General features: G+C 40.5%; 2 protein-coding genes, 1 long non-coding RNA gene and 1 other non-coding gene across 4 annotated transcripts; all 4 read right to left on the bottom strand.

Moving 5' to 3' along the window:
* Positions 1 to 1325: 1325 nt before the first annotated feature.
* LOC130590976 (uncharacterized) lies at positions 1326 to 1991 on the bottom strand. Its single transcript, XR_008968863.1, has 3 exons — positions 1907 to 1991; positions 1494 to 1813; positions 1326 to 1403 (listed from the first exon to the last, which is right to left on the bottom strand). It is a non-coding gene; the product is annotated as an uncharacterized LOC130590976 (long non-coding RNA).
* A 258-nt stretch (positions 1992 to 2249) lies between these two features.
* Positions 2250 to 2994, bottom strand: LOC130591123 (uncharacterized). Its single transcript, XM_057394043.1, has 3 exons — positions 2725 to 2994; positions 2454 to 2636; positions 2250 to 2300 (listed from the first exon to the last, which is right to left on the bottom strand). Exons 1-3 carry the CDS (start codon positions 2905 to 2907, stop codon positions 2250 to 2252), a joined length of 417 nt encoding a protein of 138 aa, XP_057250026.1. The 5' UTR covers positions 2908 to 2994.
* Positions 2995 to 3103: 109 nt separating this feature from the next.
* On the bottom strand, positions 3104 to 3634 carry LOC130590975 (uncharacterized). The gene is made up of 2 exons (XM_057393768.1): positions 3479 to 3634; positions 3104 to 3387 (listed from the first exon to the last, which is right to left on the bottom strand). Exons 1-2 carry the CDS (start codon positions 3632 to 3634, stop codon positions 3157 to 3159), a joined length of 387 nt encoding a protein of 128 aa, XP_057249751.1. The 3' UTR covers positions 3104 to 3156.
* Positions 3635 to 12939: 9305 nt separating this feature from the next.
* Positions 12940 to 13046, bottom strand: LOC125497144 (small nucleolar RNA R71). The gene has a single exon (XR_007273786.2). It is a non-coding gene; the product is annotated as a small nucleolar RNA R71 (small nucleolar RNA).
* Positions 13047 to 13912: the final 866 nt, after the last annotated feature.

The raw sequence follows: 13912 nt of genomic DNA, 5'->3' as shown, positions 1-13912 counted from the left end.
TGCAACCAACAAGAAATTAAAGCCTAAAAGTCTACACACTAGTTATAATATATCTCATATAATCATGTTCAAAGAGAATTTGGGGTTAAATCACTTCATAAATACATTTTGGGAGCGAAAATGCCAAAATAGGCCAAAATAGGCCGGAAATGGCCTTTTCGTTCCCGAAATGCAACCAACAAGAAATTAAAGCCTAAGAATCTACATACTAGTTATAATATGCCTCATATAATCATGTTCAAAGAGAATTTGAGGTTAAATCACTTCATAAGTACATTTTGGGAGCGAAAAGGCCAAAATAGGCCAAAATAGTCCGGAAATGGCCTTTTCGTTCCCGAAATGCAACCAACAAGAAATTAAAGCCTAAAAATCTACATACTTGTTATAATATGCCTCATATAATCATGTTCAAAGAGAATTTGAGGTTAAATCACTTCATAAGTACATTTTGGGAGCGAAAAGGCCAAAATAGGCCAAAATAGGCCGGAATTGTCCTTTTCGTTCCCGAAATGCAACCAACAACAAATTAAAGCCTAAGAATCTACATACTAGTTATAATATGCCTCATATAATCATGTTCAAAGAGAATTTGAGGTTAAATCACATCATAACTACATTTTGGGAGCGAAAAGGCCAAAATAGGCCGGAAATACAACAAACAACAATTGGAAACCTAAAAGTTACATACCTTTCGAAGATCAACAACATCTTTGCAATAGTTGACGATATCGAGCATGAACCTCATGACGTAATACCCACACGCAAGTCCACCTTCTTGTACCGGACACTAAAATTCACCAAATATGCAATAAATGACATGTTATATGTGTACATGTGTTTGTATAAAAGGATGCAAAAAATATTACATGTTACCTCGACTAAATACCAAACAGGAGCTTTTCCTTGTCGAAGTCCAGATGAACTAATCTTCTTCATCACACTACATCAATACACATTATTATAAGATTAGATGTACATTTAATATTTAATAAGCTAAGTGTGCATATATAGTTTCAATTAGGCTACCTATTTAACAATGATTTGACTAGTAAGGACCGTATTGTTCCTTTACGCAAAGAATCAAAGTGGTAGACTTCGTTACTTGACACACATATTGCAATGAGTGTCCAATGGTGCCTACAACAATAAAATAATGTTATTGTTACCGTAGAACAACTAATAGGTCAATTTAATTAATTAAAAAGTCAGTTTAAGAAGCATACGATTCAATGTAAGGAAGAAGAACGATCTTATATCCAAGACGAGAACATGCGTTCAAAGAATCCTTGAGATATACTTTCACCTATTTTTCGTTTTGTACGCAACTGTCATCTCGTACAAAGCTTGGACATAACCAACCAAAGATTGGCTGACTAGATCGCCTCACATCATTGTATAATAGCCTGAGAATTCATATTGATAAAAATAAAACTTACTTATTATGGAAGTTATTATTAGTTGGATTGAATACTACTTAATTAATAAAGTATTACCTCATGAATGTTTGTATCATGGAAACATTCAACTCTTCCCCAAGTAAGAATTCTTTAATATCATCCTTAGAAATGAAGGTCGATGTTTCCTCATCAATGTAGTGGAATTGGTGGTGCGACAACTTAATCTCAATCATTGCTCCATCGGCTGCATCACTAATGCACTCATGTAGCCAGAAGCACGGTTTAGTAAGGCGTTGCACCACCTCCATATCCGTAATGAGTGGATACTTTGCCGAAGAATTCGTTCCCACTTGGGCACGTCGGCCTCCCTGAGGTGAAGCTACCTTCTTTCCCTTCCTGTCGGCCTTCCCCGAACCCTAGTAATTAGTTAAATTAAAAGATATTACTGACAATCATATATAGGAACTATAAAAGAAAACTATGTATATAACTTATGTTAGAGATTGTACCTGATATGCTAACCGCACCAATGCACGCGGCCATAGAATATAACTGCCAATGGAATCAGACAATAACTGTAGACCAACTCCTGCATTTGGCAGCGGAAGAGGAAATGCTTCAAAACCGGTCACAATGTCTTCAACGCTGACCACATAGTGAAAATCAGCTACTGGCTGGTTGTGCAATAGTGGCCGGTCCCTAGGGGGCTGTACAGATCCATAAGCCACGATAATGAATCTACCATGACCATCTCCTTGATTACATAGCTCACATGGTGTCTCTTCCTTTAAAAAAAAACTCTATTCAAGGTTAGTCTATGAAACAACATATTTAAGAACAATAGTTGTGATATTAAACAATTACCGTTAACTCCGGTTGTGGACGAGGCTGCGTAGGAACAGGCTGCATAGGAACATTGCCCTGCGTGAAAGCACCAAAAGTCGGTAAGCCCATCTGCGCCAAAATGGCGTTGAAATTCTGAGTCATCTCCGCTCTGAGCTCCTCCCGAAGTTCGGCTTTCATAGCCTCCACATCTATGGAAGATGATGAATTGACACTGGAGGTAGTGGATCTAGACGTAGAGGTGTATTGATCACCATACACCTTTCTCACCCCGAGGCGGACACCTCCTACGCCCCTCACACGTCCATACTGGTCCCGTCCTAGAGTCTCGTGTAAGGCATCAACTTGTCCTCTAGGAGTGAACTCACCAGCTGCCTCCTTTTCCTTCAAGCCAATCTGCATAAATGATAAGAGAGAAATACTCGTGAGCGCAGAAGTTATATTATTATGTAAACCTTATCAATAACTTATAATATGTACTTACAATGGCATTAGCTATCTGTTTTGTTCCGGGATCAGGTATGATTCTCTGTCCCTTTGCATCAACCCCATGCATGGAACACCACCAATCGAGCACTCTATCTGGTTGCCGCTGTGCAACTGTCGTCGTAGAGCTAGTGCCCGATTGCGTCGTGGTCGACGCAATCGTGGGGTAATGGTCATACATCCACGATTCTCTCGCCTGACCATACGACTGAGCACCCAGATGGTGGTAGTGCTTCCTAGATTTTGCATTCGCGCTATTTTTCTCACGAATTGCCTGAAACACACAATATAAACAAAGGTTAGATATGGTGTTATATAATATTGGATCTGAAGTATTAAATCTTTGCTAGTAAAAAATTCTTACAACAACTTCTGGGGTAGTTGTTTTTTGTGCAACAAATGCATGCCACTGCTCAGCTGTGATATGCCTTCATATCTGATATGGAAGCTTGGAGGGATCCTCGAATGATGTGTCATGTGAAGCCTCAGAAGAAGGTGTTGCTTCCCCGTCGTAGATTTTCTTCTTCTTTGTTCCCCCGACTTTTCTCCGCTTCGTGATCCACCCCGACACTAGCTTGGCCTTGAAGTCTCGGAACCTTTGGGCAACTGCGGATAGAAACAGATTCTTCTTCGCTTCATCGTTTGGAATATTGAATTGATTCTACAAAGAACGCATTTCACAAATTACTCAATATTACATAGTATATTTAACCAAAGTGTTAAAATTCTAAATAATTATACGCGAATCTTACCATAGTATCTTCCCAAATCATCTTCTTCAAAGACTCGGGGACCTCTTTCCATGAGTGGAGAATGGAGAGCTTATGCATGCAAATCCCAATTTGCATGGCATACTTTTGACGCCATTTTCCACAAGGTTGCCCCAAGTGATCGTACTCCAAAGTCATTAGGGTGGGTTTCCCTGTGACTTTGTAGGTCCCCTTCCTTTCCTCTTTTTCGTCTGCAAGTTCTTACTTGCAATTGACGTTTGTATACCTTTTTCTTCACGGCGAGCCATAACCATTTGCCGTTGTTCCTTTTTGTGATCGAAACACTCATCCTCGGTAGTGTGTTCCGCACTCGTATCCGTATGCACATCCTCCATGTCCCTGAAATGGTAAAAAACATACGAATTAATTAAAAAAAATTTGGCAAATTAAAAATGTAACTAGTATGGTGGGGGGGTCTGCAGGGGGGGAAGGGGGGGCAGGGGGGGGTGTGGGGGGTCTGCAGGGGGGGGAAGGGGGCAGGGGGAGGGGTGTGGGGGGTCTGCAGGGGGGAAGGGGGGGGGGGGCAGGGGGGGCGGGGGGGTGTGGGTCTGCAGGGGGGAAGGGGGGCAGGGGGGGAGTGTGGGGGGTCTGCAGGTGGGGGAAGGGGGGGGCAGGGGGGGTTGGGGGGTCTGCAGGGGGGGGAAGGGGGGGGGGCAGGGGGGTGTGGGGGGGTCTGCAGGGGGGAAGGGGGGCAGGGGGGGGAGGAGGGGGAGGTCCTCAAATGCATCATATTCTTCCTCATTATCAACATCACCAATACCGAGGATACTCCTTTTACCAGGTACAACAATTGACCACTTATGATCAGCAGGATCAGTTACAAAAAATACTTGCTTCACTTGTGATGCAATTACAAATGGCTCCTCAGTTTCACGTAAACGACTAAGGTCAATAAGGGTGAAACCGCAAGGATCATCGTTTCTTACACAACGGCGATTATTGTCAACCCACGTGCAACACAAGAGGCAAATATTAAAAGTACAGTAGTCCAGCTCCCAGATTTCTTGTATTCGCCCATAGTAGTTGCTTTCAGCATGTACAGGCGACTTATCTTTCGAGCTTGCATATTGTGTAGACGACGCCACAAGTGAAACACCACTATTTTGTTGCGATTTTGACTTGAGATCTTGACGTTCAGTCCAAAAAGTATACCCCTTAATATCATAACCCTCATAAGAGCGTACAGCTTCACGAGGACCAAATGCTAACCACTTGACTGTTTCAGGAACACTTTCATCCAAATCATTGAGTACTCGTTTATGAAACTAATCAATGAAAGTCTTGTTATGCATTTGCGTCAATGCCCTCACTCCTTTTCCAGGATTGCTAACACGTAATTCCTCCATATGTTCACTTAAATAAGGATGGACATCTGGTACGTGATGCAATACAAACAAGTGAGCTTGTTTACGCTTTTCTACGGAAGGTGTGATCAATTTTGAACCAATTGTACCCTTGCCCTCAAGTCTGCCCTCGTGTCGGGATGTCGGAAGTCCAACAGGATCAACACTAGCAAAATACTCAGCCACAAAATTACTGATCTCTTCACCCACAATCCCTTGAATTATACTACCTTCTGGTTGTGCAGGATTACGAACTTTATCTTTCAAAGTTCCCATATATCTCTCAAAAGGATAGCACCACCTCAAAAACACTGGACCACACATCTTAATTTCTCGAACTAGATGGACAATGAGATGGACCATAATGTCAAAGAATGCAGGGGGGGAAATACATCTCAAATTTGCATAGAGTTTCAACTACTCTAGTCTGCAAGGAATCGAGGGTCAACGGGTCTAGGACTTTGCTGCAGATTGAATGAAAAAATGAACACAGTTCTGTAATGGTGTGCCTCACATGCTTTGGATGTATCCCACGAATTGCAATCGGTAAGAATACTTGCATCATGACATGACAATCGTGCGATTTCATACTCGATAACTTCAACTCACCATTTAAGGTAACAAAGCGCTTCATATTCGATGAGTAGCCAGTAGGGACCTTAATGCCATACAATGACTCGCAAAAAATCCGTTTCTCTGCACGCGACATTGTGTAGCAAGCTGGTGGCAAATAATTCCTCTCCGAATCCTCCACCTTTTTACTTTTCTGTGTTTCATCATCATCAACCCTTTCCTCCCCTCTTTTCTTCTTTCTTCCGTCCCTTTTCTGAGCCCACAACTCTGGTCGAATCCCCTCTTGTTCCAAGTAAAGTCGTGACGCCTTAACATCTTTTGTCTTACCCGGAATATTCATAAGTGTCGCGATAATAGCTTCACAAACATTCTTCTCTATGTGCATGACATCCAAACAATGTCTGACCTTTAGATCTTTCCAATATGGGAGTTTCCAAAAAATGGACTGTTTTTTCCATAATCCTGTAGGTCTATCAACCTCACTAGCAGGTTTACCAAAGACTGTTTCAATGCCCTTCACCTGATTATAAACTTCAGTACCAGTTAATGGTCTATGAGCAACTTCTTCTCTCAACCGTCCCATCGAATGCCTTCTTCTTAAACCGATAGGGATGGTCGCGGCTGAGGAGCCTTCGTGTGCGCATATACACATGTTTGCAGCCCTTAAGGTGTGTAGATTTCATGTCATCTAAACAAATCGGGCAAGGTTGTTTTCCTTTAGTCTTATACCCAGATAAGTTCCCATAAGCTGGATAATCGTTCATAGTACAAAAAAGCATGGCACGCAGAGTGAACATCTCATTAGCATACGCATCAAATACTAACACTCCTTCGTTCCACATCTTCTGTAAATCTTCAACAAGCGGCTGAAGGTATACATCTATGTCATTTCCAGGTTGTTTGGGCCCCGATATAAGAAGCGACAACATCATGTACTTGCGTTTCATGCACAACCAAGGAGGCAAGTTATTAACCACTAAAACTACTGGCCATGTGCTATGCTGCGAGCTGAGATTGCCAAAAGGGTTCATGCCATCCGTACATAATCCAAGCCTCAGATTCCTATCCTCATTACCAAATGACTTATGCACCCTGTCAATAGTTTTCCACTCAGGCGAATCTGCCGGATGCTTGAGCAGACCGTCTTTCTTCCTACGATCTGCATGCCACCTCAAATTCTTCACATCTCCTTTCATTGAGAACATGCGCTTAAATCTAGGTATTATGGGTAGATACCACAACACCTTGGCTGGTGGTCCTTCACTACCTCCAGCTCCTTCACGCTTGTACCTCGACAATCCACAACGTGGACACTCATGTAAATGCTCATACTCATTACGATAAAGCACACAATCGTTAGGACAAGCATGTATCCGCTCGTACTCTAAACCCAAAGGACACATCAACTTCTTCGCATAATAGTACGACTTTGGCAGTTCATTTCCTTCAGGGAGCATCTCAGCTAAAACTTCCAACAATGATGTGAAACTAGAGTCCGTCCAACCAGCGTTCGACTTAATGTTGAACAGTGTTACCACCGCAGAAAGTTTGGTGTACTTTGTACAACCTGGATACAACGGCTTTTCAGCAGCCTTAGACATAGACTCAAAAATACGAGGTCGTCTACACGACTGATCTTCAACCTCGTGTATCATCTCGTCTACCCGATCCCTATCATCATCTCCAAATTCATCATCCAAATTCTCATCCCCTAACTCATCATCATCCTTCTTTTTTTCTTCACATACATCATTCTTTAATCCAGAGCTTCCCATATACCTCCCCTGCTCACCATGCCAAATCCATACATGGTATTGAGGCCTAAATCCACGGCGAAATACATGCTCCCTAACCACATGTATACTACTAACCTTGCTCACATTTCTACAATCCAAACAAGGACAATAAAAGTCGACTGCTCCAGAGGATGTTTGATATTCTAATGCACTTCTACAGAATTCCAAGACCCCATTCACAAACTCAATCGATTCACGACTACCATACATCCAAGTATGATCCATCTCATTCAAGAAGACCACCTCTAATAATTAAACACAACATTCATTATAATGCATCAATCATTATTAAAGTACACATACACTCACATATTCAAATCACACACGTATACAACAAGCTAAGATAGTCACATGTTCAATTGTATGCATGCAGTCAAAGGTCCTTATCACTCCAACCTAACCCATCCTTGGACGTCTAATCTCACTAGTGAATATATGCCAACTTTCCAATTCTAAGGAAAATCCGGCAGCATTTCCCTACAGTTCTCCAAGTACACAATGTAGATAATTGCTTATCTACATATGTACCCAGAGAACAATGTAGCGAAACGATAAGCCAAGATTTCCTCAGAATTGAAAAGAAGACACACATTCACCACCTAAGTGAGATCAAACGTCCAAGAACAGTCCCAAACCGGGGCTATTCAAGACTTACCCCTAATGAGTAAGTCTTGAACGGGTATCTAGGCATATATGATGATGATTCAAACAACTAGTTATATATTTTCATATATATAGCAAAATCACATTGCGTTTTCATACAATCTCATATCAACAAATAATATATTATATATTCATTAAAAAAAATACATATACATTCAATAAATTATCAACTTTGTCTACATGTTAAAGTAGTTACCTCTTAACACCAACGACGAGCAATGAAGAGAAAAGAGATACTTGGAACTTTACTTGCCTTCCTTAGCCTCTTCTTCCTACAATTGACAAAACCCACATTGCACATTAACCATTTAATTCAATTAACAAAACAAAAGTAACTTAAAAACAAAATTAATCCATACCTAATTAACCACTCAAATGGTGGAGAAAAGAAGAAAATAGAAGAGAAGAGAAGAGAAGAAACTAAGAAGTGAATTGTGGTGCGCAAGGTGGTGGTGCGCAAGGGGATGGTGCGCAAGGGGGTGGTGCGCAAGGGGGTGGTGCGCAAGGGGGTGGTGCGCAAGGGGGTGGTGCGCAAGGGGGGTGTTGCGCAAGGTGGTGTGCGAATTGGGGGTGGTGGTGCGCGAAAGGGGTGGTGGTGCGCGAAATGTGGTGCGCGAAGGGGGTGGTGGTGCTCGAATTAGGGCAGCAAAGTGGTGGTGGTGGTGGTGGTGCAACACTCGAAGAGAAAGAGGGGAAGTAGTGAAGGTGGTGGTGCTCGCTATTTTCGCACAACTACTTGGGGTAAGAAGTAGTGAAAGTGGGAATGAAGGAGTAATTAGGCGCGCATAGGTTGTATCGAAAAAAATTAAAAGAAGCAGCCAGTAGGGCTGCGCGAGTTCGAAAAAAGCGCAGCCCTACCTTAGGAAGGGCTGCGCTTTTTAAAAAGCGCAGCCCTTCCTAAGGTGAAGGGTTGCGCTTTTTAAAAAGGCGCAGCCCTTCACCTTAGGAAGAGCTGCGCTTTTTTAAAAAGCGCAGCCCTTCCTAAGGTAGGGCTGCGCTTTTTAAAAAAGCGCAGCCCTTCAGCTTTGTAGGGCTGCGCTTTTCCAGAAAAGCGCAGCCCTTCCTAAATAGGGCTGCGCTTTTATCAAAAGCGCAGCCCTTCTTGCGCAGCCCTTCTGTTTTTTTCCTCTAGTGATAAGACTTGCATTTTTTTTTGGTTGGGGATCAGACTGGATGGAGATAATGAAAAGGAAGAAGAATTTCTTTCTTATAACCAAGTTTACTTTACTAATTAACAGTGTCATGACTCAAATTTAATCGATGTACTCCATCAGTCCCAAAATCTAGTTCTCATTTCCCTTTTTTCACGGCAATTTATGCAAATAGAATATAAGAGGGATAACAAATATTTTTTGTTTATTTAAATAAATGTTGTATGGGAAAAGATGATTTTAGGAGAGAGAATGGATAATAATTGATGAAAGAGCATTAATTGTAACATTTTGGTTGGATAAACAAAGGAAAAAACAAAATTCAAGAAGAAAATAAATGATGGGACACGATTTTTCTAGACAAATTACGGAAAAATGTGGAACTAAATATGGAAATGGGAACTATATTTTGGGACATCCAAAATGGAAATGGGAACTATATTTTGGGACGAATTATAAGATTAAAACTTTAAGGGGGCGTTTGGTTCGTAGGTTGGTATGGGTTTGGAATCAGGAATCAAATAAGAGTGGTATGGGGTTGGAACTTGATTCCTAATACCATGTGTTTGGTTCAGTTCTGGAATCAAAATGATCCCCATACCTGGTGTTTGGTTTACAATGTCTCTGGAATCAAGAATGAAATTAATATTATTTTATTTTATCTTATGTCTTGTTTTGAATTATTCAACCGTGATACTATTAAGTAATTCTAAAATTTTTCAGTTTTTAGACTTCTTTAATTATCCGAAATCATTATTGTAAAATTTTAAAATACTAGAAGATTAGAGCATATAATCCAAATAATAACCAATAAAGTTATAGCAAGTATGTATTGGTTTTAAAATCAAAATTTTACTAACCAAACACTAGGTATGGGTTTAGCACATTCTAAACCCATACCTCATACCTATATTTTGTGAACCAAACACCCCGTAAGTATTGTAAGTATAAGCAGTAACAATGAGTTTAAATTGTAATTGTCAATATCTATTCTATGATATGTGTGCAAGTTTTGGTAGTTTTCTCTTTATTGTATGTACATACTATGGTTGCGATTTTAATATACATTGATTTGGTTTACTCAAAAGTTTAATATAGATTTTGTAAGAATGTACCTTTTTCTTTATCCTGATTGAACTTGCTACGGCTTTTGCTTGCTCTTGAAGTTCTATGGTGGTTCACTTATCCTTGGCTCTCATACGTAAAATCACAAAAAATAATATTAGACGTTAGATTTGTACAGAGGATATGGGAAATAAAATTTACGTATGCTTTATAATTACCTATGTTGATATTGCGTAAGGGCTTGAAAAAAGATGGACAGAGTATATGCTGTAATTGAAGATTTAGAAGAGGAAGAAGATGGAGAAAAAGAACTATTCTCTAGTATGTCTATGGGCATTTTTATTTTATTTTATTTTATTTGGTACTTTATCACTTAACTGCTTAGTAGTGGCAGTTTGTTAGGATATCGTATTGGATTTATTTTCTAAAGTAATTAATTATTAGATAACGTTATATGTAAAAGGATAGAATAGTTTATAACTAGTTATAGGTATGTATAAAACACTATATATATTTGATAAGTGCGTTCCTAACGCACTTTATGGCTTCCTTTTGGCTTATTTTGGTTCCCTTTTTCCCCTTTCTTCCCTCTTTCTCCTCACTTTTCCCTTCTATTTCATTCACTTGATCATACTTGATCATAGTGACATTTTGCTAGATTTTCGATCTATTTTGATCGAATTTCTAGCACATATGCTTTCACCATGTTTGCTCGTGTTTTTATTGCAGGTATGACCCTTTTCGGGGCCGAGTAATGCGAGACATGGCTTAAAGAAACAAGCTAGAGGATGTGAGGGAGCATGAGGTGCGTTTGGAGTCCCCCGCAGATGATGGTGCGCCCGCACCATCGACAAATTATGGAGCAAACAACAGAACGCATAGGTGCGCCCGCATCCAGCACAAGGTGCGCCCGCACCTGCGTCCGCACCTATATCTGGTGCGCTCACACCTGACCATTTGTGCGCCCGCACCATCTGACGGGAGATTTCATGCTTGAGACAGAAGACTCAGGTGCGCCCGCACCTGACATGTGGTGCGCCCGCACCTAAGCATGGTGCGCCCGCACCTCCTTATGGTGCGCCCGCACCATGCGTTCCGGAATATAAAATCGATCATTAAACCCTATTTTCTTTTTATAGTTTTAGACTCACGCTTTCATTCTATCTTTCACACAACATTCTAGGGTTTTGTATTAGAGAGAAAACACGTCATTTTGATTGAGATTTGAGAATTGTTAATCATAGTTTGTGATTCATTACATTAAGGTACTTTTTATTCAATTAATTCAAAGTTTTAGTTTTTATTTCATTCTTTCGTTTTGTTCTTACTTTTGTTATTTAAATCTTCATTCTCTTAGTTTATAATTCGATTTACATTAGTTTAATCATTACTTAATCATGTTTAGCCTTAGATTAGTCATAGATTTATTGTTTAATTGCTTTAACTCCATGATTAGTGAGTAGTTTCATAATCTAGGGTTAGGGTGAAAGTATGAATTAGGGTTTTAAATATGTGTTGATGTGATTGTGATGTTTAGAGAAGTTTATGCATTGATCTTGGTGTTTTGAACCTTAGGATAGATATTGATCACATTTATACTTTGGTATTTTGATTTCAAAGTTCTTAAATCGATTTTGAATCTTTTATCATCCCCAAGAATCAACTTAATTTCTACCAAGATATTGGATGAAATTAAGGGGATCCTTCATTAGGGGTTTTCCAAACTTATTGAATCTCTTAATCAATTAACTAAAGACCATTCGAGAGAGGATTTAGTTGATTGATTAAGTGATTACTCTTGAGGACCATTCGAGAGAGGACTCAAGTAATTTAGAGGGAAACTAAACCTTGCATAATCATCTTCGTCTCACAATCGCATTAACAATCATTGCTATTCTTATTCATACTAGTAACCTTAACTCTAGTGTCTTTTATTTGATATTTAAACTCGTTGAATTTGCTTGTTCTAGTTGTTAGTTAGTCTTAATTGTTACCAAACATCTTTCAAACCCCCAAATACCTTTAATTAGGTAGTCTGACTTGATAGACTTTAATCAATCCCATTTTCCCTGTGGATCGACCCTTGACTTGCCCTTACTATTCTCTTAGTAATTGCTTGTTAGGACTTATAAATATTGTTTGGAAAGCGGTTCTTAGTGCCTTAACGACACACTAAAACCTCTTATCAAAATGGCGCCGTTGCCGGGGAAATTGTGCTATTGATTGAAGTATATTTTAGTTTAGTTTGCTTAGTTGATTTTTCTTTTATTTTCTTTTTAACTGTGGTTGTTATTTGCTAATCCTCTGCTTAGCTTTGTTGTGTTACATGAGAAGAAGAACTCACGGTTCACCCACATTGCCTCTAGATCTGAAATCGACCGTACATTGCGAAAGCTTCGGAAGAATTTGGAAAATTTGACTTTGGGTTCCGAGCCTCTTCACCAATCTCAAGTACATCAAGTGAAGTTGAATCAGAAATGGGTGAAGCAAATCCACAACTGTTTAGGGATTTCGGAAATCCGGGTTCCTATGTTCTTCAAGGTGGAATTCGACTCCCACCACCACTACAAATTTCAGCATTCACCCTCAGTATACTCGGATGGTGAAAGCAGAGCAGTTTTGTGGGGGTCAGATGAAGATCCTCTAGACCATCTCGACAGGTTTCTTGAGATCTGTGCCATGATAACAACTAATGATGTCTCTCCTGACTACATCAAGATGCACTTGTTCCGGTCCTCTCTTACCGGAAAAGCAAAGTCATGGCTCAAGAGCTTGCCTGCTAATTCCCTCACTACATGGGAAGAAGTCACAATGGCTTCTTGAAGAAATACTTCCCGGAGTGGAAGACTGCGGGCATAAGGAGGAAGATCTCCTCATTTGAGCAAGAGAACGATGAGACACTTGCCGAAGCTTGGGAGCGGTTCAAGGAGATGATCCGTTCATGCCCACACCATGAGTTCAACAAGAATCTACTCATGCGATTTTTCTATGATGGTCTTGATCCGATTTCACGGGCCAACCTTGATGCTGGAGCGGGAGGTCAACTATTAAGATCCCGCAAGAACAACTTGAGTCCACAATTGAGGAAGTGATCAAGAACTACTCATGGGGTGGAAGACGAAGAGGTGCTCAACCTAAGAAGAGCGGAAAGTTTGAAATTGACCCCATGGATCAAATTCAAGCAAGATGGACCAACTCGACAAGAAGCTCTCCAAGATCAATCTTGCATCGTCTACTCCTTCACAGGTAAACTCTTTTTCTTGTGATATTTGTGGTGGTACTAACCATGATACTTCTTATTGTGGAGGTACCCATTCGGAGCATGTGGCGGCAATAATTCAAGAGGAGATGGGTATCAAGGAAACCAAGGGTATAGGAACAATCAACAAGGAGGTTGGAGACAACCTCAACAAAACTACACCCAAGGATTCAACCAACCTCAACAAGGATGGAATCAACCTCAACAAGGGTACAACCAAGCTCACAACCAAGGGTTTGCGCAAGGGTATAACCAAAACCAAAACTATAACCAAGGTGGTTCCTCCTCACAAGGGTCCAACACTCCAAGCTCCACATCAAAGGACCAACAACCCAAAACCTCCCTCCAATCTTCCATTCCCCAAACAAAATCCCGAACCTACACCATCTTCCGATCCAACCTCTCTCCAAATTCTCCAACAACTCCAATCCATGAACCAAATTCTCCAAAACCATGAGCAAAGGTTTCAAGAGCTACAAGCCCACAACAAAATGCTTGAAACCCAAATTGCCCAAGTAGCTGAGAAAATCCCTCACCCCCACAAATAACTTCCGGCCAACCCATCC

This window comes from Beta vulgaris, chromosome 4 (assembly GCF_026745355.1).
Source record: "Beta vulgaris subsp. vulgaris cultivar EL10 chromosome 4, EL10.2, whole genome shotgun sequence".
Taxonomy (NCBI): domain Eukaryota; kingdom Viridiplantae; phylum Streptophyta; class Magnoliopsida; order Caryophyllales; family Amaranthaceae; genus Beta; species Beta vulgaris.
Note: the sequence above shows the minus strand (reverse complement) of the source record. Positions and strands in the feature narration are given on the sequence as shown.

Excerpts from the sequence above, each read along its gene's own strand:
- LOC130591123 (XM_057394043.1), bottom strand. The coding sequence starts at position 2,907 with ATGTATGACCATTACCCCACGATTGCGTCGACCACGACGCAATCGGGC. Across the intron at positions 2,637-2,724 it reads AACAGATAGCTAATGCCATT|ATTGGCTTGAAGGAAAAGGA; the intron begins GTAAGTACATAT and ends TCATTTATGCAG. Across the intron at positions 2,301-2,453 it reads CTAGATCCACTACCTCCAGT|CCTGTTCCTACGCAGCCTCG; the intron begins GTCAATTCATCA and ends GTTCCTATGCAG.
- LOC130590975 (XM_057393768.1), bottom strand. The coding sequence starts at position 3,634 with ATGACTTTGGAGTACGATCACTTGGGGCAACCTTGTGGAAAATGGCGT. Across the intron at positions 3,388-3,478 it reads TGATTTGGGAAGATACTATG|AATCAATTCAATATTCCAAA; the intron begins GTAAGATTCGCG and ends CGTTCTTTGTAG.